Raw genomic sequence first — 26,662 nt, 5'->3', positions numbered from 1 at the left:
TTCGACCTAACCTTAAAAATGATTTAAGTAGTTTTGCAAATGTTTTTGACGCTCTTTCGAACGCCGCCTATTGTGCGTCTCAACGTGGCCCACAAGCTGAGTTAGAAGTGGGTGTTCAAACACCCCCAGCAGGTTCAATAAAAAAAACGCATATGCTGGAGGCGGCACCGCATTGCTAGGCGGGGGTGGTATCGCAATAATGGGCGGCACTGTGCTGAGACGCACCACTTGAATTGAGGGGTGGCACTGTACGGTGAAGGGGCGGCGTCGCATTGAGGGGCGGTATCGCAACGAGGGGTGGCACTAACGAGGCTGCCTTATAAGAAACACTTGGCACATCCTAGCCCAGCTCGGCGCCGCCTGGCTGCTGCATCTTCAAAAGGGCCCTTGGTGTCGGAGACAGCCCCATTGTCAAATAATTACCTAACGTCAGTGGTTTCTGGGGGGGGGGGGGGAGGAGCGCTACGATCTTGAATGGGGCGGGGCGACTGAAAGTGAAGTCTCGGGCATTAGTGACTACTGGAGGGCGCCAACGAACTCGGATAGGGCGAATGTGATCTTCAGAAGGCCACCGGGTGATCTAGAGGGGTGCAATGCTTGGATGGGTTCACTGCTGCCTTCCTTCAGTAGGGCGTCGGACGCTCTGAAGGGGCGCCATTGATCTCGGATGGTCCGACTGTTATTTTCAGAGGGACACCAGTGGTTTCAGAGGGGCGCCATTGATCTAGGATGGGGCGAATGAAGTCCCGGTTCAGGTGGGCGCCAGTGGCTCTTGAGGGGCGCCAGCGACCTTGGATTGATGGGGCGACTGTGATCTTTAGAAGAGCGTTGAGGGGCGCCATTGGGCATGGATGGAGCCGCTGTTGCCTTCAGCAGGACGCCGGACGCTCTAGAGGGGCGCCTTGAGCTTGGGTGGGGCGACTGTAGTCTCAAGGGGCGTTGTCTCGGATGGGGCGAATATGATATTCAGAGGGGCGCCGGGTACAAATGGCGCCATTGGTTTCAGAGGGTTGCCATCGATCTTAACCCTCGCATGTGTAGGGGGGGGGGGGTCGGATGGACCCCCCCATGGTTTTTCGCGAATAACTCGCGTAAAAAGCGGCCGATCGCGACGAAACTTTCAGTACCCTCGCATTGATCAATTTGACACCTACCCTGAAAATTTCATGACCCTGACCCAAATGACCTTTGACCTGTGACCTCTTTTCCGAGACCATGTTTGGCCGGAATCGCGATTTCGCGTATGTCGGCTCGCATTAGCCGCGTGTTTGCAAGCTTTTCGTGGTTTCAAACGTTCAAACATGTGATTTGATGTTACTCCCGTGTGTGTCAAGGTCACCTGAAGGTCAGGTCAGGTCATTGACCTTTGGTGACCTCGGGTGACCTCGGGTCACTTTTTCGAGTTTTACATGTTTCTAGGCTAGTTTTTGGAGATGAATTCGAATTTAGCAACCATTTGAACATTTACGAAGTAGTTTTGGTGACTTCGTAACATGTTACGAAGCTGTCAGAGGCGGTTGACACGTACTACGAATACCCGTCACGACGCCTACTGGTTGACCTGACCTGACCTGACCCGACCTGGTCTAAATGCTTCAAGACATCATCTGTGATCAAAACTAACACGATATTCGTGATCAGCACCCCGAAAAAAACCCTTAGCAGCCACACTTTACGACTTTCTAACAGGTCCCGATTTTCCCGACTTTGGGTCATTGACCTGACCTGGAAGGTCAACCAATGACCTAGGACCTTAAAATTGGGTATCACCGGCTTCCTCTCGTCACGGGCAACACGCTCGTTTTTTCCGCGAAGCTCTAGCTCGATCAGGGGCCAAACGGCAAGGGGGGTCCAACCGACCCCCCCCCCCCCCCCTACACATTAGAAGCTGGCAAACGCCGCACACATGCGAGGGTTAAGATGGGGCAGCTGTGATCTCCGTTTAGATGGGCGCTAGTGACTTTTGAGGGGCGCCAGCGACCTCGGATGAGGACGACTGTGATCTTCAGAAGCGCACCGGACGCTCTGGAGGGGCGGCATTGGGCTTGAATGGGGCGACTTCAGTCTCAAGGGGGGGGGGCGCTAGTGGCTCTCTTGAGGGCGCTATTGATCTTGGATAGGGCGACTGTGATCTTGAGAAGAATGCAGGTGCTTTAGAGGGGCGCCAGTGGTTTCAGTGGGCGCCATCGATCTTGGATGGGGCCGAAAGGGGCAGCTGTGAACTTCAGAGGGGCGCTATCAACCTTTACTGGGGCGACTGTTCCCTTCAGGTGGGTGCCAGCGGCTCTTCAGGGGCGCCATCGACCCTGGGGGTTCGGAATATTCTGGTTTCCGGAGCGGCGCCCTTTAACATTGGGGGGCTCAGGTCCCATTTGGGGGTGCCGTGGAGGACATAGGGGTGTCCAGGCACCCCCAAAGAGATATTGAGTTCGATCCCTGCCTGCACATCACTTTTTAATTTATGTTCCCTCTGTAAAACAGCATCAGCCTAGTCGGCGCTAATTGGGGCGCCGTCTGGGCGGCTGGGCGGAAAGGGGGGGCCATGGCCCCCCCTAAATACGCCACTGGCAGTGGCTAGACCCGGTTTTTCACTCTGTGTACGTGATATTGCTTTTCGCCTGCAAAGTGTGCCTGATAGTTATTAGGTATCTGGGACCAACATATTTTGTCTCGAGACAACTTTCAATAAATCATGCGCTTTTTCGATCCAGCAAAGTACACCGGGAATATGGGCCGGTGCTATGTTTCATATTCTTTTCTCGACAATGAGAACAATACTCGTAGCTGGTATCTACCTTGATCTCTCTAAGAGCCATCGCATAAGCGGCCAACGGCTTACAATTCATGGAGGTCACTTGGGCACATTAAGTATTTTGGTAAACTCAATCATGCTCCACGAAATAAGATAAATAATATCTTTTTCTGTTCGAATGAAATTTTTAGTTAAATGTTCGACCTTGCGCGGCAAAAATAAACTTGTTGAAGAGGACATTCAATGAAAGCATCATTTCATTGATTTAGGATCAACGGGGGTGGGTGGCCCGAACCTTTCGGTTAGGACGCCAGGATGTGCGTAGCATCTCAGCTCATAATCTTGCAAAAAAGCTTCAAATTGTCTATCCAGTCCTAATTTGCATGCTTTGAACTTTATGTTAGAGCTGGTCTGACGTCGTAAAACGAGCCTGGTTCAAATTTATCACGATTTTTTTGTATGTACCGTATTTTACTTGAAGAGGGCAAAAACGCTTTATCACCGCTCATTGCCAAGGAAGACTAAGGAAGACTTCGGAAAGCACGTCGGCTGTATAACGGAATGGCTGCTTCCAGTGTATGTACGCGGTCAAATGTGTAAAAATACGCAACAGACTGCGATGGTCCATATCTATACCTTCGGGGGGCCCATACCTCCCCTATACCGAAAAAGGGTCTCCCCTATTCCGAAATCGGCAGCAGAACCTTTCTTTCCGCTTATGTCTACGCATTTATGGTGATCACTAGCGGTTCCAGAAAGATGGTCTTAAATGTTGCGGGAGACATAATCCCAAAAAGTTTCTCCGAATTCCAAAAACCTTTCGGATTTTGATTCCAATCCTAACACACGGCTGTGCAGTCTAAACAAGTATTTGATTATAAAAGTTGTTCAGTTTTCGTTTCATTCTCATAATAAGTAAATATTTGTCGCTTTCGGGCACTGCGTGGATGGCGGAGCGACTTCGGGCGCCCCCCCCCCCCCCCACCTCTGGATCCGCCAGTGATCGTAACGTTATGTAGTCGAATCCTATTAATTCACTGTTTCTATCCTAAATGTGACCACCCGTCCTACTCTTATGTCTAGTGTCACCCTTAAGAAAAACACAGCTTTGTTTTAACAACCGTTGTTAAAATTTACATAAAAGTTGAATTTAACCGACAAATAGAGCCACCGCCTCGTCGATTTCGCATTACAACTAGTTTCGTTGCAACACACCTAGTTCCGTTGCAAAGTAACTAGGTAGTTTGCAACGTACCTAGGTAGTTTGCATCCTAACTAGTTAGTTTGCAAACTAACTGGAGGGTCAGTTAGTTTGCAACGGAACTAATTTCGTTGCAAACTACCTGGCCGGTCAGGTAGTTTGCAACAAAACTAGTTGCGTTGCAAACTAACGGATTTCGCATACTAACTGTAACATATATAAAAACAAATTTAAATACATATAACTATGCAAGCGCATGTGAGCATATGAATCCTCCCATTCTCCCAGTCCGATCCTGCCCCACTCACCGCGCCTGTTCCAGAGGCTGCTGGAGGCGTTGTTGACCAGCCTGCAGTAGCCGTCCACCAGGTCAGCCATGTTGTCCGCCTGTCTGGTGGACGCGCAGGCGAGCGTCAGGGGCTCAGCGCGACCCGTCACTCGTAGTTGAAGCCGTGGAGGCCGTGGGTCGGCACCCGTCTCGGCCGGTAGTGTTTCTATGCTCTGGATTTGATCGAAACTGCTCAGGTGCGTCGGCTGAAAAGAGGGAGAGACGTGTCAAACAAATGGGAAAAATTGAGGGAGGGCAAGAGAGGGATGGAGAGAGGTCACTAATGACGTCATGTATTACGTCACTGACTGAACTGTCACAACCCACAGCGTAATGGGCTGCACGCAGGTCAGCATGACAGGTGACAGGTGACAAGTGACATATAACTTCCACGTGTAAAGTAAGCTGTGAATTGGAGGCATTAAAAGAGTAACGGAGACCGAAAATTCATAAAATGGAAAAGCATTAAACCTACGACTCGAGCAAATGAACGATTTAAAATGTTTTAAAACATTTAAACGTTCGGAATTTCTGCAACATACAAAGCTGCCTTTCGCGTAACATAAAATCAGGTTAGAGGTAGAGAAAGGACCAGAATTCTTCCAGAATTTGACGCAAGTCTCATCTCCAAAGAAGGGTTACAATCGGCTTCATGTTGAATGCAGCCCTTCTAGCAAAATCCAACAATATCCAATGCTCACAGGCCACCTTGCGTAAGACGCACCGCCCCACGCATATCAAAATATACGGCCTGTGACCTATATCTCGCATTCAATTCACACTCACGCACACTCGGACCTAAACCACGAGTGACACGGTGTCAGTGACACGCCGGCCACTGACACGAGGGCTTCTGACACCCGTCAGCGAACTGACCTTGCCACGCGTCCGCCGTCGCCTGCCCGCTGTCTTCCCTCCCCTCGCCGGCACCCTTCCCTCCCTCCCCCTCCCCCGTCGAACCCCTTGGTGACCGGTGAGAGGTCGAATTTCTCAACCATCCGTCGTCTCTCGCCCGACGGCAGACTCGGAAACGCGACATTTACATAGAAAAGGCGAGCGTAGCTATTCGTCTGGCACAGTTCGCTTCTCGAGATATCATCGGACTGTGGTGTTACAGCGCAGTGAAGCGGGCTCAAAACGTGTATGAACTATGTAGCCGAACTGAGGTGCTTGGCCTCTGGTGCAGGATGAGCGCAGATCTGGCACGTCTTGTGTTCACGACCATCACGTGCAGAGAAGAGGTAGGAAAAATAATTGACAATGTGTCAAATGAAGTAAAAAAGGAGGGAGAAGAAAAAAAGGTAATGTTACGGAAAGGCCGTCAGCCGGAAAGAACTGCGAGAAATGAAATGAAAATAAAGAAAAACGAAGACATGGATAGGGGCAGACTAAATAGCTGGACACCAAAGGGGCAGGACGACGGGCTCATGTCGAAATAAAATTACAAACAGGCGGAGTCCATAGGCCGAAAAAGATAAAACATTATCGTACAGACCAGCAGCCCGACATAGACAGACCCACAGACAGACCGACATACCGTCAGAATGCCAGACAGACAGACAGACAGACAGACAGACAGACAGACCACGGTGAGGGAAAGGGAGATTAGTTCAATTCTCTGAAGAGCACCCCACTAGCCTATCTGTGGTCTCAATAGGCGGTGCACCGGCGCGGTCGGATCGTGTGTGCACTGACAATGGCCAGAGAAAGTGAGAGGAGGGAAGGAGAGGCGTGAAACGGGCCACGACACCGTGGGGAGAGAGGGAGAGAGGGAGAGGGAGAGGGAGGGAGAAAAAAGAGAGGGATAGACACGGCAGGGGAGACATAGAGGATTCTTCATGGCTCCGAGTGGAAGATAAGGATATCTTTCCAAGCGGGTTACTGAAAAACCGAGCGACGAAGGAGCGAGGTTTTTCTGTAACACGCGAGGAAAAGATATCCGATCTTCCACGAGTGAGCCATGAGGAATCCTATATCTTTCTATGTTGAGGTTTATTCTTAGTTAATAGAATATTATATTTGAATGCATTCATCTATATAAAAATAGATTCAGAGTAGTATGTTCTTATTTCATAAGTTTCATCCATAAACAACCATTAAAAATGTCGTTCGGTTATTGACCCATCATCACATGAACTCTTGATTTTTCGCTATGAACCCTCGAGACCTTATCTTTGCATCTCAGAGGGATGCAGATACAACAAATTCTTATCTTTGCATCTCAGAGGAGTGCGAGATAGAAATATCCCTGCACTGTAGACCCAATGGCAAATAAACCTCAACTAGAAAGATAATATGCTTCTTGGGATAGATTGAGATGCTTCTATGGAGAAGAAAGTGATAGGGATTGGGACGACAACAGAATAAGACTTTATGATATAATTTGACGAGATATAATTACACAGAGAACAGTTTGGGGTAGAGCAATGGTAGGGCAACGCGTTAACTTTGAGATCAGCGCCGACTCACCGACTCCTGCTGGTCGGTGGTGTACGAGATGCCAGAGTCCGGACCGATGATCAGGTTTACTCGGATCGACCAGGACTGAAAACAGAAAAAATAACAAGTTAGTGGCAGTGTCAACTACAAGCAGTTGAAGGGACGTTGGCTTTTGGCTTGGTCAGAACAAACCTCCCTGATAGAGTTTCAATCGCTTCATTTTCGCATGGGCATGGAACTTTATTCTTCGGATGTAGAAAAAGAATAGCAAGTTTCAACTGAGAACAATATTTATGCTTCCGAACAATCTCCTAAAAATGGACATCTCCGCGTCCGTCGAAATTGACGACCACAGGTCAGAAAAATTGATCCAAAATGCACCAATTGTAAGTTAGCCGATTTGAATCTACCTCACACCAAAACATCCAGTCCACTGAATTTTCGAAACATATCTCATATAGTAAGTAGAGTAAACCACAAACGGGCGCACACTACTCAAACATTTGTCGCGCTCGCGCCTGAATGGCTCATACCACAACAGCGCCTGAATCGCCCCCACAAACCACCACAAAATCCCTACCACATTACGCCCCTGCCGCCGCGTTCCGGGTCAGTGCGTTGCGTTAGGTCGGGGCGCGGAGCGTTGCAGGGTATGCGGTCGGATACCACAGGGCGCCTCGTTATGCCAGGTGTGCCGCCCCCGCTCCCGCCCCCGCCGGGCGGTGGCGACGGAGCCGCCCCCGTTGGTTACGCAAGAGGCTGATGCTGGCTCAGCCAGGGAGGGTTGGAAGGGACCGGCCACTGCGCCGGGCCAGGTCGGAACGGGTCGGGTAAGACATGTTCCCAGCTAGGATCACAAGAACTGGCTGGAGAAAGGAAAGGGTATCAGTGGTATCAGACTTATCAGCGGCTTGATAAGAGGTTTGGCCGACGATTACGCAACTTTCAAAGTTGTCATGTTTAGTAAATGTACACCTAGCATATCTACTATAGTCGATAAAAATGGCAAATCAAGCAAACATGGGTAATCTAAAATCCGTGAGAAGTTCGCTTTTGAGCGTGTTTTCCTGCTTTCAGATTTCTATTTCTATGAAATCCTTCGCAATTAGCGCTTTCACACTTTCCTTTCGCCTCTAATGATATACGACACAGAAATATCAAGTTGACAATATGAGCAACCAGCGTCGAAGATAGGACACTGGACAACGAGTTTCAATGAAAACTTAACACATGTAATCTGCTCTAATCCTATCTTGTTTTACTGCAGATATCACAAACGCGTGATGCTGCTTGCTGCAAGCACCCATCCGGAGATGTAGAAACGTAGTGAGGGCTGTTATCTTAGAATTACATCTAGTACAGGCTCATATCGCGCCCAGTGCCGAGATACAAAAAGTGGAAAATTGCAGCGCCAATGCACCACAATTAAAACTGCAGTCTGCATTCCGTATTCAATCGATGTACAATGCATGTAAATTGTGATCCAGCAACGTAAATCGTACAGTTTTTTGGAATTTCAACTTTCCAGCTATTGAGGATAAAACCAGAACGGCAGAAAATCGGCATCCCACAGCACTTCCAGTTATAGACAGAGCATGCAACGAAAAAGGCATTATACAATTTCAACAAATAACCGAGAATATCGCAAATAACGTTCAGAGCTCAGATTGCGCTTGTTTTTCATTTATGGCGAGCCCCGGCCAGGACATTCCATCGAAGACTAAACATGCACTGCACTGGCCTAAGTACCTTCAGGAATGCGGCTGAGAACCGTTGACGCATCATTACACATGCAGAACATAAACAGAGCACCAGAAGTCGCATAAGACCCCACAGAGGTCGGAGCTTAGCTCCCTGAAATTCACTCGTCATTGTATATAAGGGCACGTCATGGGTGGGCCAAGCCACCGGCCATCAGTGCAGCCTTCATCAGCCTGGGAATGTCGGTATATATATTTGGGATATTCATTAGCCCTCGCCCTGGCAGGGGGGGGGGGGGGGGTCGATGCGACCCCCCCCTAAGGTTTTTCGAAGATAGCGTAAAAACGGCGGCTTTAGATAGCGTAAAAAAATTTGCCACAGCCTATGGGGCAACCTTTTTACATATGACCTGAAAATTTCCGGTCCGGGTGACCTTGGGTCAGGTCACCAGGTCAGAAAAACCGGTACAAGGTCATGGTCAAATTTCAATTTTCTTTATGCACCTGTCCAACTCACAGTTTTCGACTGATTTCCTTCAAACTTTCAGGATGTGCTAAGTTCACCGAGTTGTATAACATATAGTCCGTTTTTTTTAGGTCACTGACCTGAGGTCAGTTAGAGGTCATTACGTCGTAATGTTAAGCCTATGGGAAAATACTAAATTCGGAAAATACTGGAGATATCCGCTTCGTTTTATCACTTTTGTGCTTTGAAACCACGGTACTTAACAGCAGGACACTTGGTGCTTCTTTGTTTGGTGTACTTATCCATGGGTCAGGTCAAATGAGGTCAACTGAGGTCAAATGACGTTTTTGCCAATAACTTGGCACATAATGACGCTAGAGCTTAAAAAATGGTATCATTGTGTTCCTGGTGATCAGCCGAATCAAATGATATGCGATATGATGCAATTTGGTTAATTTGAACTTAATTTATTAATTTAAGTTTACTTAAAATTTAAGAAAAACTTTAAGTACACTTAAGCAAGCTAAAAAGTATATCATTCGACGCGCCTTGACGTGCTGAGTTCACTGGTGCTTTTCTTTTTGCTCTATCTTAATTAGATGAAAAGTTATAGGCGAAAAACTTTTGACCTGTTTTAAGCGAAATTTTTACATTTATACCCCCAAAAACCCCCTAAATATTGACCTAGAGCAACCAAATTTGCACAGGGGCGAGAACTCCGGGGGGCCCACCTACCTACCAAATTTGGTGTTTCTAGGTGCCATAGGAGCCAATCGCGAGGGGGGGGGGGGGTCGCATCGACCCCCCCCCCCTGCCAGGCCGTGTTATGAAAAATGCCCTGCCAGGGCGAGGGTTAAGTATTTGAGAATACGCAATGGTAATCGATTCGGAAAAAACTATTCCGCATAAAAGCATTACTTTTATCTCTGTCTATAACAGATGTTGACGAATAAACTAGTCATCTATATGACAAAGCACACATTTTGAAAAACGTATCCAGACATGAGCACCACTGTCAATTTGCATGCAATGTTTCGCCAGCTTTTAACCTCTCCCAATCAGGATACAGAAGTCAGAAGCCTGGCCTGTTCCGTCGTACCAAACAGGATCAGTGCAGAACATGTCCGTCGACATTTCGTCAATTGACGCCTGCCGGTGGCTGGCCAGACTGCGGGGCAGGCCCCAGCGAAAACAAACATGGCGCCGATCGCCGCGGCACGACGGCTCCACCACTGGCTCACCAGAAAAGCCTCAGGGCACACAGCTCAAGCGCAAAATCTAATCACCTGAGCCAAAAATGTTTTAAATCGATCGAGGCATTGTTTATGATCCAGCCGTTCGTTCAGATCGATGATGTATTGCGGGACAGCATACCTTTACGGCGTTTTACTAGCGACATCTTTTGGCAGAAACTAGCAACTATCGCACTTCTCGTACGACCGGCGCAGTCGAACTGGACTTGGAGCATGGCTCATTGCGCAAGCTTTGATAAGCACACCAAAAAATGTCTGTGGCTTTGTTACAATAAACAACTGCGCCTGTTGACGAAGAGGAAGCGTGGATACATGACCTGTGCAAAGGGCATATAGCTGGCCAGTTTACAAAGGCTGGGCTCCTAACTAGCCTCCAAGCCCGTGCAGTGGCGCGGCGGGACACGGTAGTCTGATCAACAGAACCGCTTCCACACGTCATGTGAGGCGTGTCCGCACCCGTGTGCCTAGTTCAAAACATACTCGTATGATTCTAACCTCACAACAGCGTACTATCACAATGATAAAAGTTAAGTCGAAGCTGGTCAGCCTTCGTCACCTTGTTCAGCTCAATACAATACTGTCCAGCAGCGAGGTTGGTAGCCTCAGGTGGCCAGTGGCCAAATTTTCCGCACCATACCGTGCTGGCCCATTGTCCCGAGCGGGCTGGACTGCGGCCTAATTATCTGGTGGCCAGTGGTCGGCAGTCGGACGCTGTTTTCCTCAGTTTTGTCCGTTTGGGACTGTCACCCAGCCAGGCGTGCTGGGTAGTACAATGAGCGGATAACTGAACATCGACTGTGCCGGGGCCGGCCAGTGTCCCGCCAGGGCGCAAAATGAGTGTTGAAATTTCAGAGAAGAAAGACATCATCTTCATCAATATTCTTAAAGTTTGAGTCATGAAAAAATAATTGAGAGGAATGCAGACCGAATTTCAATTTTCATGTGCATTTTGAAACATGAAAATAAAATATCAGCGAAAGAACCAAGAAGACCAAGACCAAGTTCAATGCTCAACTCGAGGGATGCCAACACATCAGCCTGTCACTGAGAATCCGAAGCCATTCCTCTCTCACCGATGATACGGCTTCCGTGGTACAAAACGAGCACCATCGTAAACAAATCTCTCGTCACCATTGTCGGCGTCTTTACATTTGGAAACGGCCAGACAATGCAAAAGCTGATGTTCTCTTGTCGAAACCGCTTGCTTAGACGCCCACCGAAGCGAACTGCAGTGCGCGGCTGGTGTGCGTGCTCTCTTCCGTTTCGGCGAGGCTAAGAGCAACATGGGGGTGGGGGTGGGGCGGAGGGAAGGGAGGGGGTGCGTGCCAGGCACGATGCCAAACGCCGCGAGGCTCGCCGGGCTAGGTGATAGACAGACCCGAGCGATCGTTCACCTCAGCCCCCCCCCCCCCCTCCAATGTGGAGCCGATTGGGTCAGGACGACAGCCAGGATGTTGAGGGAAATAATGGTTTCTGTGTGGTAGGTAATTTATGGTGTCTATTGACACATTTATGGACTGTCGTGGTTAGGACGTGACGTGAGGTGGTCAGGACTTGAGGATGTCTTCCACGCAAACGAACCACAGCTGTCTGCGCTAAGTCAACTTTGATTCGGATTCCTAAGCTTCAAGTAATCCGTTTCGAAAGTGTTTTGACGATAAGTCAAAAACAGGTGTCCGTTAAACCGCAAACCTGATGAAACCTTCCTTCAGCTGGCCACCCGGGAGCTCACAGAAGACAGCAACAAAACCACAAACAGCTACTTGGAGCACGAATGTTACGTCACGAACTACACAGCAAACAAGCAAGTTGTCCGACGAAAGTCTCGATAATCCTCTTCAAGAAGAAACGCCACGCCAGGAGCGAGAGACCGGCGGACAGTCCGGCCGCAAACAACCGATAGTTGAATCAAGCTCGTTATCCTTGCATGTCCCAGTAATCCTTTATATCCTTTGCACTGGTATTGTTAGCAGAACAATAGAGTCGCCCAACCCAATAAAGTCCGGGTAACAGTGTTCTGTGCGGTGTGCAGCAGTCATTGAGCCACTCTCCTAGCCAAAATCACTTCGAATCTGATGCTCGGTTAGCTCAGATTTCTGTCCTTGCATGGAAGCTAGTAAATGAATCGGGATGACGACTGCGTGTTTGACATGTCAGCACGGGACAAGGCCGCTGCCGCCGCCGGTGCCGCCGAGAGGGCCCACATGAGTGCACCAGCCAGGTAACGGGACCGCCCGCCGTTAGCCGGTCTGAGAGGCAGGCGGACAGGCACCGCGCTGACTCTGGTGTTATTTTGGAGGGAACGGAGCCCAAGATACGGACCGAAGTATCACTATGAAATGATATATGGGTGAGCCAGTGCCCAGGTAGAGGAGTGGAAAATGCAGATGACAGGAGCGAGCACCGGAAGCGACTCGGCAGCGCCAGGCACCGAACCGTGACGGGCCACGTCAACGACCTCTGTCAAATGCCGATCTCCTGACCAGTTCAAACTCCCCAAGTTGGACACTGTACCCAAGCGACTCACCGGTCAGCTACCACCTATCTCGCCGTCGTAGCCACGAGTCAGCCGTCAGCCATGGCTGTCTACCACAGTGGCCCCACTCTCATCGGTCGCCGTTCACGTCACTGGCCGCCACAGGCCGCCGCCGACCGGCCGCCGCCCGCAGTCAGCTGGCGATACTAGCGCCGCCACCGGGAGAAAGACAAACTAGAGGCCGGTGGTGAGGGAGGGCGATGGTGCTGCCCTCACAACAATAGTGGAGAGGGAGGGAAGTTGTAGGAGGTAGGTAGTGCTGTTGGCTGTATCTCGCTGGGTTATTTCACTGGAGAATTTTAGAAGATGAGGAAAGGGCTAGGTCCTTGCTTGAGAGTTCAGTCCAACGTCGAGGCAGTTTGCTGATTCTATTTACCAAATGAATGATGATAGCCGATAACAGCAGTATTTGGAGCTGGCGGTCACCCTAAGCCGGTAAATGATGATGAAGCTCCTGTAAAACATACTTACCACCCGGTGTGACCGCTTGAATGGCTGGGTGGCCAGGGGGAGGCACTAGAGGTGGCAAAATGTGGACCCGGGGACCCGGTCTATGGAACCGGTCTGGACCCGGATGGGTCCAGACCGGGTCTCCCAAAATATTTGGCCGGGTCCAACCGGGTCCTATCATTTCCCTGTGCTTTATGGTAAATATTAAATTAATATCTTTTATGCTTTGGCAAACATAGTCATAGTTGATGCAGTTTCCAGTTCATAAGTCCCAATTCCACTTTTGAATTTTAATATTCCTGCAGATTGGGCTACCTATTCTATAGCATACTGTAACTGGTCAGTCTTGCTTCAATTTATTATCTTGTCACCTACAACAGAATAAACAAGTTCTAAGTGCTAGCAATCCAGAAAACATTTCACCAAATGTTTGTACGGATCACTTCCATTCAGTTTGCTGTACAAAACCTAGCAATATTTTGAGCTGTAGAAATCAAATACCAATAACATATGTAGGTAAGTAGGTATGACTGAAATCCATTTATAAATGGCCACAAATCCAATTGAAGCAAGGCTGACCAGTGGCCTTCTCACCTGCCTTTTCAAAGACATTGACATACCAAAGTCACTATGCCCACCGGAAATCAGAGTTCATGTTTGATATTTAAATGCATTTCATAACTCAAACAGCTTTGAAATTATTTCTATCACGACCAGAAGACAACTCATAAAACCAACATGCCCTTTCATAAATCCATAAAGCTAAAAATGAATCCAAGGCATTCTCCAGAAACCGTAGTAGGTATTGATAAGATTTTTAGCCAACTGGCGCCGCATGGTGGCGCTAGCAGAGCGCTTATACATATAGCGCTCTACTAGCGCCATCATACGGCAGCAGCTGGCAAAAAGACTGAGTCAATACCAATGCCTTTCTCCAAGGCCAATGATTCCGTCGATTCCGTGTTGATGTGAAAATGGCGCATTTGAGCGTCATATATGCCATACCTTACGCACGCTAATCTACTGCATATAGGTTACAATTTTGGAACACGTTTGGGAAGAAATCAGGTAAGTCTCAGAACCCTTGGTATTTATTCTATATCTAGGCACTAACAAAAAAAAAATGTAATTTGTTTTCTACGTTAATAAATTGGCACTTAAGTCATGATCGCAACCTTGCAGTACTTAAAAGCTTATTGCCATTTGCCATTACGATTTTGCAGTACTTTAACCCCAACAAAATTTTGCAGTGATTTAACGCCTGTTTTGTCCCTTGCATTGCTATCGTGTCGACATTTCTGGCGGACCTCACAAAGTTTTGATGTTTCTATTTTGATTTTGAATGTTTTCTCGTTTGGGGCCTTGGATAGTTGAAAATATTTGTAAGGACTAATGAATTAATTCTAAAAACGAATATCTTTTACCAAGAATATTAGAAAAGGTATGTATCAGTATGGTTATCTTGTTCCATGTTGATGTTAGGTTCTGACTGGTGAAGGCACTGATCCATGGATCCCCAGTTCACATCATTTTTAGCAGCTGTAGTAAAAGTGACTTAGGTTAGCATGAAATTCATTGGTTTACCTACTTCTTATATTCTTAAATATGACCTGAATCTGGTTCTAAGATACAAACTGTGAAGCGAAGTGAAATGACCATGGCATGAGTTTTTTACTTTGCAACACAAGTATGCCCAATTGGAAAGAAACTATTTTCTTCTTGCTATGCCTACAACTGTATACAATTTTCATAATGAATTTTGGGAACGGGTCCATCTGGTTCCAACGCTGACTTAGACCGGGTCTGACCGGTTCCAGAAATGTGCCAGTCAGACCGGGTCCGGGTCCGGGTCCCAAAATTTTCCAGTTTTGCCACCTCTAGGAGGCACACTCTAACACTTGAGGCCTAGCGGTGACCCCGTCTGACCAGAATGATATCCGCTGCTGATGCAGGGGCTCCAGCCCTCAGCCGGACCCTCCCCATCTTATCCAACGGACCGGAAAGGTATCAACGGTATTAAAACCATACCAAATCAATAGACGGTGAATGGACGGCTGTTACGATAAGGCAAAGTTCAACACACTGTTTAATACCGAACTGCAAGTACCTAAGCCCCTTGTCATGAACTTCTGGTACCAAAATGCACCACCCAATTATATTGAACCCGTATGTCATAATTCATAAATGAATTAAAAAACGGTACACTGAACACTGCAACATCCTCCTCTGCTTCTCAATCTCAACTCAATTGATCTTATCTAAATAATTTAGTCATTCCCATTTTGCGCCATTACCCTAAATGAAAGCCTCATTTCGTGTTCACGTGTAGGTACAGAGTAGCGTACGGTATTGTTATTACTCCACGGTCCACGTTGAGAATGACCTGGCAGCAGGCAGATCTCATTCCCACGCCGTAGATTAGCATAGTGCGAGAAAGATAATGTAACACGACTGCATTCGCAACAAGTGAGGCAAGGCTAACTGGCTACGAAAACAATATCACTTGCAATAATTGCTTCAACTTGTAGCTGTCACGTCATGAGCTTTTCGCGGTTCCTGCACCTAGGTCAATGAGAAAGAAAAACTGGGCGTTGGCTCGATCACACGAGAGCGTTGGTGTGTAAAATTCCCACAAGACGTGCAACAGCGTGGCTTCTGGGCCCTTGGCGACAACTACGCAATGGCTTCGGTTAAGGCCAGATATTCCACAGCACATACCAGGCGACCAGAATGAGGGTAAACAATAACCACCGCTCACCTATATTCTCTTCACGGAGAATGCAACCATTCTGCGCCGTAGAGTTCAATCAATGCAACATCTCTCAAGTCATCCCCCATGACGTCTGACAAATGACGCCATTTATAGCGGCGGCGGCGGTGGCGGCGGCGGCGGCGGCGCCATGCAGTCTGGGCCGCCCTGCCAGTCGGCAGCCGGCCTCCGCAGCAGGGCTGCCTCCTCTGACAAATGCCTCCCCGAGGGCACTGCTGGCTCAGCTTCCAACAACAAGGTCAGATCTCACCCGGAGGTCCCTCGCCGGTCTCTGGGATCTCTCCCACCTCCGCCGCCCGTCAGTCTTTCTCCAGGGGGTCCGCCTAACTAGTGAGTACACACGGTGCACCTTCTACCAAAATCCCCGCGGTCTGTTTGCTGCACAGTCGCAAACCTTCTCTTCTCCGCATACCGCGCTTATCAAAACGTCCGTCAAAAGCCTTGCCAACATCCATGCGTCATCCTTATCACCGGGACCTGAAAGGAGCTCCGGCGAGGCCAACAGGCTGGAAGCGCTGCGAACGCCGCCCAGCTGGCTCTGAATGGCTGTACCGGGGGTGGAGGGCCCACACGGCTCACGCGCGCGGGCCGCCGGGTCACCGATGACGCCCATGGAGCTCCGAGACCAAACAGTGTGGGCGCCAGCACGCAGCCCTGAGGTGGCCGGCGAGTAATTGTGAATGACGCGATGGGATGTATGTTTGTGGGGCGTTTCTCTCCTGGGATGAGCACTGACACCAAGTTTGGGAATGTAATAGCGTCGTAAACAGCCACGCAACACAAAAGTAGTCGCTGGGTGGCTTCCCATTGGTGCACCGAATGTTCAGCTGAGATCACTTTCACCGCGTACCTCGGCGAGGAGGCTGCGGAGCGCCGCGTCTCAGACCGATCCCCATTCATCCCGGCAGCTGCTCCCCTGAGTCAACATCAGATGCCAAGCCGGTAATTACCACAACAATGGCTAATCTGTGACCCGGCTCTCAGTGAGCTCTGCACCAAGGGCACCACAGATAATGACTCCAATTTCCGAGTGAGTTATTACAAACCTCCTTAATTAGCGTTTTATTGTTCGCATTATTTGATATAATCTTAATCTGGGCTAACTGGGGCTGCGGGTCAGCAGAGTGCGGATGGAGGTCGGAACGATAACATAGCGCGACAGCATAACGAGCTCCGATAACACCTCCTTCCTGGCGACCCCTTTCGTCAGCGAGTGCACGAGCTGGGTAGGCGGGGCGCCCCGCAGTCTCGCAGCGACACTCATAACTCGCCCAGCTGTAATTACTCCTGTGCAACTCACGCAACCCCAGCCGAGGTAGCCGCGGGAGCGCCAGAAACGCCGCACGAGCCACAGCCGCCGCGGGCATAACAGGCGCCGCGTGCGCCACATTCGTCGCAGCCGCCGCACGCGTTACATTCGCCGCGTGCGCCGCGTGTGTCGCGTGTCGGTTGCGAGAGCGGCCGCCGGAGGGGGTCGTCGGTTGGCCGACAGTTGCGGAACCAACGGCGGAGCTGTGGCGGCCAAACGGCAAGGTCCCACTCCAAGCCCAACGGCAGGGCCTGAGACACGGGGCTGACGCAGCGGGAGGCCAGTTAGTGGTCGAGCCACCCGACCACACCCTAGCCGAGCGCGCACGAGCGCCGCGGCTCGTGAGGCGGCGGTTGGCCGACAATTTCGGTGCACAGGTCACGGGTCAACGGGCGCAGGTCGGAGACAATGACGCGTCCAGCTTCCCTGCTGCCGTCCGAGCCACGAAACGGCCATTTGCCGCGCTCGCCGAGTCGGCAGTCGTGAAAACCGATGATTGGGCGAGAATCAAAGCGTGTGGATGGATGGCACGGCATCGTGACAGCAAGAAGGAGGGCGGAGCGCGCCGAGAAAAATGCTGTGTCCAACGATGGGTGTGATGCCATTAGATAACGATCGGTCTAACACGTCAGCAATAAGATCATGGGTGAGAGTTGAGAGGTTAACTTCACATCAACTTGATCAAGGGCTAGTTCATTCACAGGTGAACGCAGCGATGAAAGCTGAAAGCATTCCGTAATCGTATCAGATGGGATAATGACCAGACAGCTTACACTGATCACGCCGATTTATCTAAAATTCAGTTTCACCAGAGCACCATAAAATGTCGCTGAACAATCTAACGGCTAATAAAGCGGCACACTAAACCAAGCATGTCGCTTTTATAACCTAAATGATCAGACATGATTGAGTTTTATTCACGATCGATGGCAACACAAGTCAAATTCCTAAAACCAGACGTTTCGGCCACAGGGTGCCTTCGTCAGTGGACACCAGTGGCGGATCTACGTTGGGGCAAAATGGGCAATTGCCCCCCCTAAACGGAAAACCTCTGGGCAAACATATCTTTTTGCCCCCCCTAAAAAAAACTACAACTTGAATACTAAAAATATGGTGTTTGAAAAGAAAATGTGAAATAAATGGAGGACTAGAAGGTTGTCATATTCGTGATATTAAGTTGTGAGCTGATAAAAAGTCCTCCGCCCCATGAATGTCAGTCCATCATCAATCAGCAGTGCTACTACTGCTACTGTTACCATAAAAAATAACGCGATTTATTGAAACCTTGAACCAAGTAAACAAACCGTCAACAGCAGACCGCCAGACGCCAGTGGGGTCAGGGGTCACCACACTGGTGAGCGGTTGGACAGTGGTGGGTTTGCATGGGTATATAAGAAGTGTTTGCATAATAAGAACTAGTTGAGTGAACGATATGGTTGAGCTACTGCCGCTGTGTCACTCAGTGATGGCCAGAAAGAACGGTGTACTGCGTGCCTTTGAGAACAAGTGCGAGATAGGTTTCTGAGAGGAATAACGTAAAGAAGATTACCAATCGCGGCTTTTTCATGAGCCATACCGTTATCTAACGGGGACAAACACAGAAAGGCTCGGTCAGAGCTTTTGGTTTGCGAGGTGTTGGAGAAGCTCAGTATGTTGTGGGAACTTAACGCTGTTCAGTGTGATTCCGTTGGCTGTTGCGCTGTGGTCCTATGTAGTCTGTAGAAACATCGTTTATCTCCTCTCGAAAGTAGCACTTATTACGGAGCGAGCGAAGCGAGCGTAGTCTTTCCTTAGATTAACGGAAATTTCTGAGTATGAGCGGCCGGCCGGCCGGCCGTGGTCACGATTCTGCGACGCTTATATCTCAGCAACCACTTGACAGATTTACACGCGGTAATTTTTGTAGGGTAGCTTCATTCCTTCTACCAAGTATTGGACTATTCCCGATGCATGTGGGTGACCCCTTATGCACGTGCCACGTGCAAAACGAAGAGGTGTCACTTTTGTAATTGTTGCAATATCTCGGTAACTACTTGGCCGATTGCGCTGAAGTTGGCATGTAGGTAGGCACCCACTAGGCAATGCATATCCATGTGCCAGAGTTGGGGTGCTGCTGCACGTGCGCACGTGCAGGGGTCGATTCCAGATCTCGAGAACGGCTGGACCGATGGCGCTCAAATTTGGCATATGGCTAGGGACCGGTTAGTAGGGTGCCGTGCACAAGTCAGTTGGGACCCATTTTGCACGTGCGCACGTGCAGGGTGCCGCTTCCAGATCTCGAGAACGGCTGGGCCGATTGTGCCCAAATTTGGTACATCGCTAGAGACCGGTTAGTAGGGTGCCGTGCACAAGTCAGCTGGAGGTACCCCCTCGAAATTTCGCACGTGCAAGGCTCACCCTCTCGCTCGCTCCGTTAGTCGCCCCAAAAGGCGTTATACTGGTTGTATAATTTTGCTAGCTCGCAAAGTTTAGTCCCAAAGTTAAGGAATGTTCATTGTAATTGCATCAATAAATGCAGGACCGAAAACAAATGCGCTGTTCTTCGTCTATTTCTCGTTGGGATTCTTAATCGACTGATCTCATTTTCTATTACCGGAAACAACTGTTCATACGTTTAGACCAAGATTCTTGCGTTTAACTACGTGGCAACCCTGACTGCGTATAGTATCGCAGGTACGCTGATGTGGCCTTTGGTCGTGGGCATTTACACATGAACCTGCTGCTGCGACCCTTATCGGTCTCTGGATACAGAAGCCCTTGAGAACCGGCGCGGGCGGACCTTTCGGACGAGGTCTTGCCGAGGTGATGCGGGAGGTAGAGGACGGACCGTCCATAGCGCCGGTGAGCTATTCTCTAACTATCTCCCGGAGTCAGGGTGGCTGCAATTTTTTTTGCGCTGCCCTGGCTTGGCCGGACTGACAAAAATGTAAAAAAAAATAATTCCCGAAATCCGAGGAGAAAAATAGGGGTAGCTCGTTTTTTTTTTGTTCCTAAGACTGAACGTTTGAAATTCTCGCCGACTTGCCTGGCGGCGCAATGTTTGCCCCCCCTAAACTCAAATCCTAGATCCGCCACTGGTGGACACTATAGTTCGTTTTTTTTTCAAAAGGACGCTGGCTCCAAGTATGTTTTTCGAACAAGCACGTGTTTTAGCGGGCAAAACGAGCAAAAACTGAACCTGAGAAAATCGAACGTCGACTAATTTTAACCCTCGCATGTGTGCGGCGTTTGCCAGCTTCTAATGTGTAGGGGGGGGGGGGGTCGGTTGGACCCCCCCTTGCCGTTTGGCCCCTGATCGAGCTAGAGCTTCGCGGAAAAAACGAGCGTGTTGCCCGTGACGAGAGGAAGCCGATGATACCCAATTTTAAGGTCCTAGGTCATTGGTTGACCTTCCAGGTCAGGTCAATGACCCAAAGTCGGGAAAATCGGGACCTGTTAGAAAGTCGTCAAGTGTGGCTGCTAAGGGGTTTTTCGGGGTGCTGATCACGAATATCGTGTTAGTTTTGATCACAGATGATGTCTTGAAGCATTTAGACCAGGTCGGGTCAGGTCAGGTCAGGTCAACCAGTAGGCGTCGTGACGGGTATTCGTAGTACGTGTCAACCGCCTCTGACAGCTTCGTAACATGTTACGAAGTCACCAAAACTACTTCGTAAATGTTCAAATGGTTGCTAAATTCGAATTCAGCTCCAAAAACTAGCCTAGAAACATGTAAAACTCGAAAAAGTGAACCGAGGTCACCCGAGGTCACCAAAGGTCAATGACCTGACCTGACCTTCAGGTGACCTTGACACACACGGGAGTAACATCAAATCACATGTTTGAACGTTTGAAACCACGAAAAGCTTGCAAACACGCGGCTAGTGCGAGCCGACATACGCGAAATCGCGATTCCGGCCAAACATGGTCTCGGAAAAGAGGTCACAGGTCAAAGGTCATTTGGGTCAGGGTCATGAAATTTTCAGGGTAGGTGTAAAATTGATCAATGCGAGGGTACTGAAAGTTTCGTCGCGATCGGCCGCTTTTTACGCGAGTTATTCGCGAAAAACCATGGGGGGGTCCATCCGACCCCCCCCTACACATGCGAGGGTTAACATGTGATTTCTTCCCCATAATTTCCATATGTGCGTTTTGGAACCAGATAGGAGAACAGTGGTGACGTCATGCTGTCGAACATGTATTGCAGTGTAACGTATAACTTTCATGGACGGAATCGCTCACTCGATTATAAGGTCGGCATCTTAAGAATTAGACTAAATTGGATGAGGAGTGAGGACCGCTCCATTTTTTTCTAAAATTTCTATCACATAAAATTGCTATAACATTGTTTCCATATTCATTATTCCCAACATAGGAAGGTTTTGTTTACGGTTCATAATCTCCAAGAGACAAACTATTCGTTTTGTTAGGATGCCGGAACACCGTCTGAAACTGTCGCTAGGCTTCATGTGGACTAGTATTTGTTTAGTGTACATTTGAAGGTCGTACGCCAGAGACAAGCTGTAACCTACCATTGCGTCCGTTTGATTTCATGGGAGCGATGTGGGGCGCTGGATTCATGAACTGATATAATCTACATCACCGGACAAGAAATGGTCGCACAGGCGTCTCCAATGGTCAACGGGGCCGCAATGGGGCTACTGTCGCATCATGAAGGCAACAGCATCGCCACATACTGCATGGAGCTGCTTCGTATTCTCAGCGAACGGTATCGAAAGTCTCAGAAGAGCGCTGTCACGCATGCGAACGAGCGAAACCGACGTGCCGAAGAGCAAAAACACTACTGCTGGCCGCATGGCACGGCCAATGTCTCATCCCGGTCGGACGCTGAAGAATGTCCTTGGAAACCACCGCGACGCTTCTTTACAGGAGCTATTGTTCATATAGAGAAAACCTAGGATTCATTAATTTGAATTTTGGCTTCCTTTTATACCAAGAAGTAAGATGAAAACATCTTTGAACTGTCAAAAATATATCTATTAATTGTTTTGGAACTAAATTGGCTATAAAAAACAGTTGGGTGTAATATGAACAGTTGTTGCAATGATTGTTTCTTTGTTCTTCGTGATAAACCACTAATAAAGCAAACGTAATGCGATGCTAATGCGCTTAGAACTTCAGCATTTATGCTGACAAAGCTCTTTGTCTATCATGCAAAGTCTCTTTGTCCTTTTTCGATCTTCTAATTGGACATATGTCTACGTCAGTGTACCATCTCCCCAAACAAGCATGCAAAGAAAACGTCCGGTACTCACCCCGAGTGTACAGACGAACCGCTCTTGATCGTAGCGCACCACGCCCTTCAGCACGTCCAGGTACTTGAACATGCACTCCACTTCACGCATGTTGCAGCACTTTTTGAACTGCTGCTGCACCTGCTTCCGCAGTGTCTTGGACTTGGTGCGCTCGACGACGGCGCGCGGAAGGAACTTGGTCCAGCCGACCACCTGCTCGACGAACTCGATGTTGGACTTCTTGTCGAGGGCGTTCGGTGGGAGGTCGCGGAAGAAGCGCCGGATGTCGAGGCAGCCCAGCTGGACAGCCGTCTCCTGGTCCACGGAACATCGCTCCTGGCTTAGGTAGTCGTCCCGCACCTGAGGAGTAAACAGTGATAAGTGTCAGCTATGAACGAACAGTTTGGCATATGAATATGCTGCTACAGCGATACCTGCAAGCACGGCTGTTATTTTATAGGCTAAACAAAATGTGATGATTTACAGTGTGCAGAAAAAGAATCAAGATACTGAACAGTGAGAAAAAAGTCAATAATGACAAACCAAACGAGTCTTCGATTAAAACTATTTTTTGTCTGATTTGTTATCAATTTTGATCAACTTTTATCACCAGCCAGCTCATTTAGTACTGCTCGCTGCTAAATGAGATTGTTGCTACCAAACGCCAGGAAGCAGTGAAGCTGCCAAGCGAAACTAGCACAAGACAACAGCACAAAGAAAAGCAAAACCGATGGTTCACAACAGCAGCTGTGTCTAGATCCCGGCACCCTTCCACCAATCTTGCAGTGAATCCGAGTGTACACCAGGGATGCGTTCTGGGCCCACCACGCTACCCCGCAGGCTCAGCACATGTTAGCCCGCCTAAAAAGACAACAAACGATTCCTGCTACGCTCTGCAGCCGTCCGTCACAGAGCGATAATGGTTGTTGTACTCGACTGTGCGTCTTTTTGTGAGCGAGGCAGAGAAACAGAGCAGATCAGCAATGTTAGATGTGCCGGAGAGATACAACGGGAAAATACACTTCGAGCAGAGAACAAGGAAGTGAGTTCACCCAAGAAAACTATAATCCAATATAACATCTAATCTAATACCAGATTCTAAAACAGACATTTCCTTATCTAAGCACAACGTGGAAACTGGTAATTTTATAACAAAAAGATGTTACTGATAAGGTCACAGCTATAACTGCTGCCTTCCACACACCAGACCACGACGTGGCAGTGACCTTTGGAGACCCGCAGTGACCACACCCAGGCCACCATGACCCCGGACTTTCTAACGGTATCCGGGTTCCCAGCCTGGCATGAGTCCGGTCAACGGATGCCGTGATCCAGAAGGGTGCAATCTCCGGTGCCGTATATAATGAGGGACCGGTGCTCTTAATAATATGGTTCACGATCCTCGCCATATTGCAACATGTCCGGTGGCCAACTGGTTAGGGAGTTGGTGGCAAGCAATGACGTGGTAGAGTGGATGTACTGTAGCTGATAATGATTTAATTAACAAGCTAATAACAACTTTATATAAAATAATCACATACTTTCTTCTCTACACTCAGTACAGTACAAGTACGATGCGATCATTTTGCAGGCCATGCAAATAAAGTTCCAGCTTAAAATTGGCCAGTAGGCTCCGAAACCATAACCACGCTATCTCCAGCTGACCTGATTAACAGTCGATCGTATCAACCGACCAGCGGATTGGGATAATTTCATACCATGGGCCGTAACCACTGGTCAACACTGACCTTTCAACGGGCGCATACATTAGACCCAATCCACCTTGTAACCGGTATAGCAATCTATGCCGACCTCAATTGTCAACTAATGCAGCCTCATTGAAACCGCAGGAGAGCTTGCACAAAACCTACCGTTTGAATAAGTAAAAGCAAGCTAGATTGCTCCGCAGCCTGCATTATACAAAGCAAATCTAGAGATTCTAGATAGAGATTCTAGAAAGCAAGTCTACTACCTATGTTGGATTGATTTATGCTATATAGAAACAGCGGAGCAAAGATGATATGAAATTTGATAACAGTTTTGTTCGCGTCATTACGTATATAGCAGAGAACAAGTCTAACGACAAACAGCCAAAGAAAAGCACGCTAAAATACGAAAGTAAAACCGGAAATGGTGACTTTAGAAGGAATCTCTAGAAGTACTTGGGATTAAGTGCCTGACCGGTGTTTATAACCTCCGATGAACAGGTAACAGTCCCAAAACGAATTACCTTCCATTAGGCACAGCCGCCCAACAACATTAAAACCTCTGTGAAACACTCTGTAAAAAGGTTTTATGAGGTGAAAACAACATAATTCTTAATTTATTGCTGTCAGGTCTACACGAGATTCAAAACTATGGAGAGTCATTAACCTAAATACCGCTGTATCAGCCATTCACCATACTTCATGTTACGACAAACAGCACTTCAATCGCGGACCAATATGCTGAGGAATGGGGAAATATTGAGGAGAAATTCAATTGAACATGGCGTAGATAAAATAAAACAAAACGTCCTTCAACAGGATTGCTGGGAAAGATGCTATAACCTCTCGTTTGAAAAGAAATACCTATGCCAATATCACTTAAGCTAAGCAATTATATCGAACACCACGCAATGTCATATATAATATTGCCGGTGGAAGTTGACAGAATGAACGCAAAAGATGTGTAATAAAGGACAGCAAATCAGGCAGGGCACAAATGAAAAGGCACCCACACCACAAAGATAGCCCAATGCACTAATTTGATTTTATCTCTTACCAATATGTGACTGCAACACAGCTTACAATCCTAACTACGCAGTAGGCATTCTTCCATACTAGTAAGTTTTTAAATGGAAGCCAAACGCAGTAGGCATTCTTCCATACTAGTAAGTTCTTAAATGGAAGCCAAACACAACATCTGACGACTCCAGGAATGTCTTTTATTCCGTTCACTTTCCTCAGAGCCACGCCTCACCCTGCTCGACATACCTGCTCGAAATAGAAGAGAAAGGTGTCCCTGTCCTTTTCGCAGAGTGTGTGCAGATCTGCTGGGAGGTACCGCACACGCAACTCAAACCTCCAGCTGGCAGGGTCATTGTCGAGGCGCTCCATCACCTGTTGGAGGTCACCCAGAGGTCACAGGTCACGTGAGGTCAAAGGGGACCAAGCGAGATCAAATGAGCCGCCAGCGACTCCAGCGATCCACGTAAAACATCGACACCACACATGTGCGCTCATCAGGAAGATAAGAAATGTATGTGGTGAAGTGCAGTTTGCGATGTCAGATAAGATAATAAAGGGGCGAGCATGTAAAATTCGTCACGGTCGTGTCCTGAAAAGACACGCACTAGGTGCAAATTACACACGCGTGCTGTCTGTAATCGATCTGCGTTAAGTCACGAAACAAAGGACGTGAAAGTTTATGGGCGACAAAAGTAAAAGTTCCAGGGTAGAGCCAGGGATATCGATCTCTCAAGCAAAACCTTCCCATGAATAGCAAAACAATGCGGTCAGAAGTCAAAACTGCCTACCCTGGACCGCGAACATGGACGATCGCACATAGACATCGAAAATAGACAAATATACCTCAAACATGGACACAAACACCTCAAACATAGACGGACATACCTCGAACATGGAGGTGTCCTGGTGTAGCCAGACCACCTCTCGGGAACGTGTGTTGACCATCCTCAGCGCAAACAGAGATTGGTAGGCCCGCGGCCCGGGACTGTCGTGGGTCACCAGAAGGTCGATCACATACTGCGAAAAAGAGAAAATGATCGCGGTTAGATATGCCGTTCTATGCAAGTGCACACGCTGTACATAGGGGGATGGTAATATTTTGTCGGCAAAATGGCGTGTTATTCATGTTATTCGTATCTTAAAAGATTGAATAGTGAATGCGTAGACAGCCGAAGTAACCATGAAATTAGTGATGTATCATTACAGGATTACAAAATCAAGTGCATTATTCAATTCGAACCTCCCGTATTGCTTCCCATATGTCCCCATTTCAATAAATCATGCAGTCTTCCGCATTCCTATTGGATCCAAATGCTCACGCAGGCCCCAACGCCAACGCAACAGATCATAAGAATTGAGCACCAGTATGACTCAGGGTTAATAAATTGATCATGTAATAGCTACTCTAATGACGTCACGTAAACATTACGACTTTACATCAACTGCAGCGTGTGGGCACACCCGCAATTCACTCAGCAGACATCATTGCCAGCAC

The 26,662-nt window shown here is 48.4% G+C and overlaps 1 protein-coding gene across 4 annotated transcripts in view; it reads right to left on the bottom strand.

Annotated features, from left to right (window-relative positions):
- LOC122379444 (focal adhesion kinase 1-like) overlaps positions 1-26,662 on the bottom strand; it is a 109,687-nt gene that overhangs the window by 12,037 nt on the left and 70,988 nt on the right. For all 4 annotated transcript variants that reach the window (XM_043361676.1, XM_043361675.1, XM_043361674.1 and 1 more), the window contains exons 3-7: positions 26,053-26,184; positions 25,414-25,539; positions 22,460-22,798; positions 6,751-6,825; positions 4,262-4,487 (exon numbers count right to left, since the gene is read on the bottom strand). In XM_043361676.1, the coding sequence (XP_043217611.1) occupies positions 4,262-4,487; positions 6,751-6,825; positions 22,460-22,798; positions 25,414-25,539; positions 26,053-26,184 (898 nt within the window). The remainder of the gene's footprint in view (positions 1-4,261; positions 4,488-6,750; positions 6,826-22,459; positions 22,799-25,413; positions 25,540-26,052; positions 26,185-26,662) is intronic.

The sequence above is a fragment of the Amphibalanus amphitrite genome, unplaced genomic scaffold, assembly GCF_019059575.1.
Source record: "Amphibalanus amphitrite isolate SeventyFive unplaced genomic scaffold, NRLGWU_Aamphi_draft 000078F_arrow, whole genome shotgun sequence".
Taxonomy (NCBI): Eukaryota; Metazoa; Arthropoda; class Thecostraca; order Balanomorpha; family Balanidae; genus Amphibalanus; species Amphibalanus amphitrite.
The sequence above is the reverse complement of the archived record's forward strand: the minus strand, read 5'-3'. Positions and strand labels throughout refer to the sequence as shown.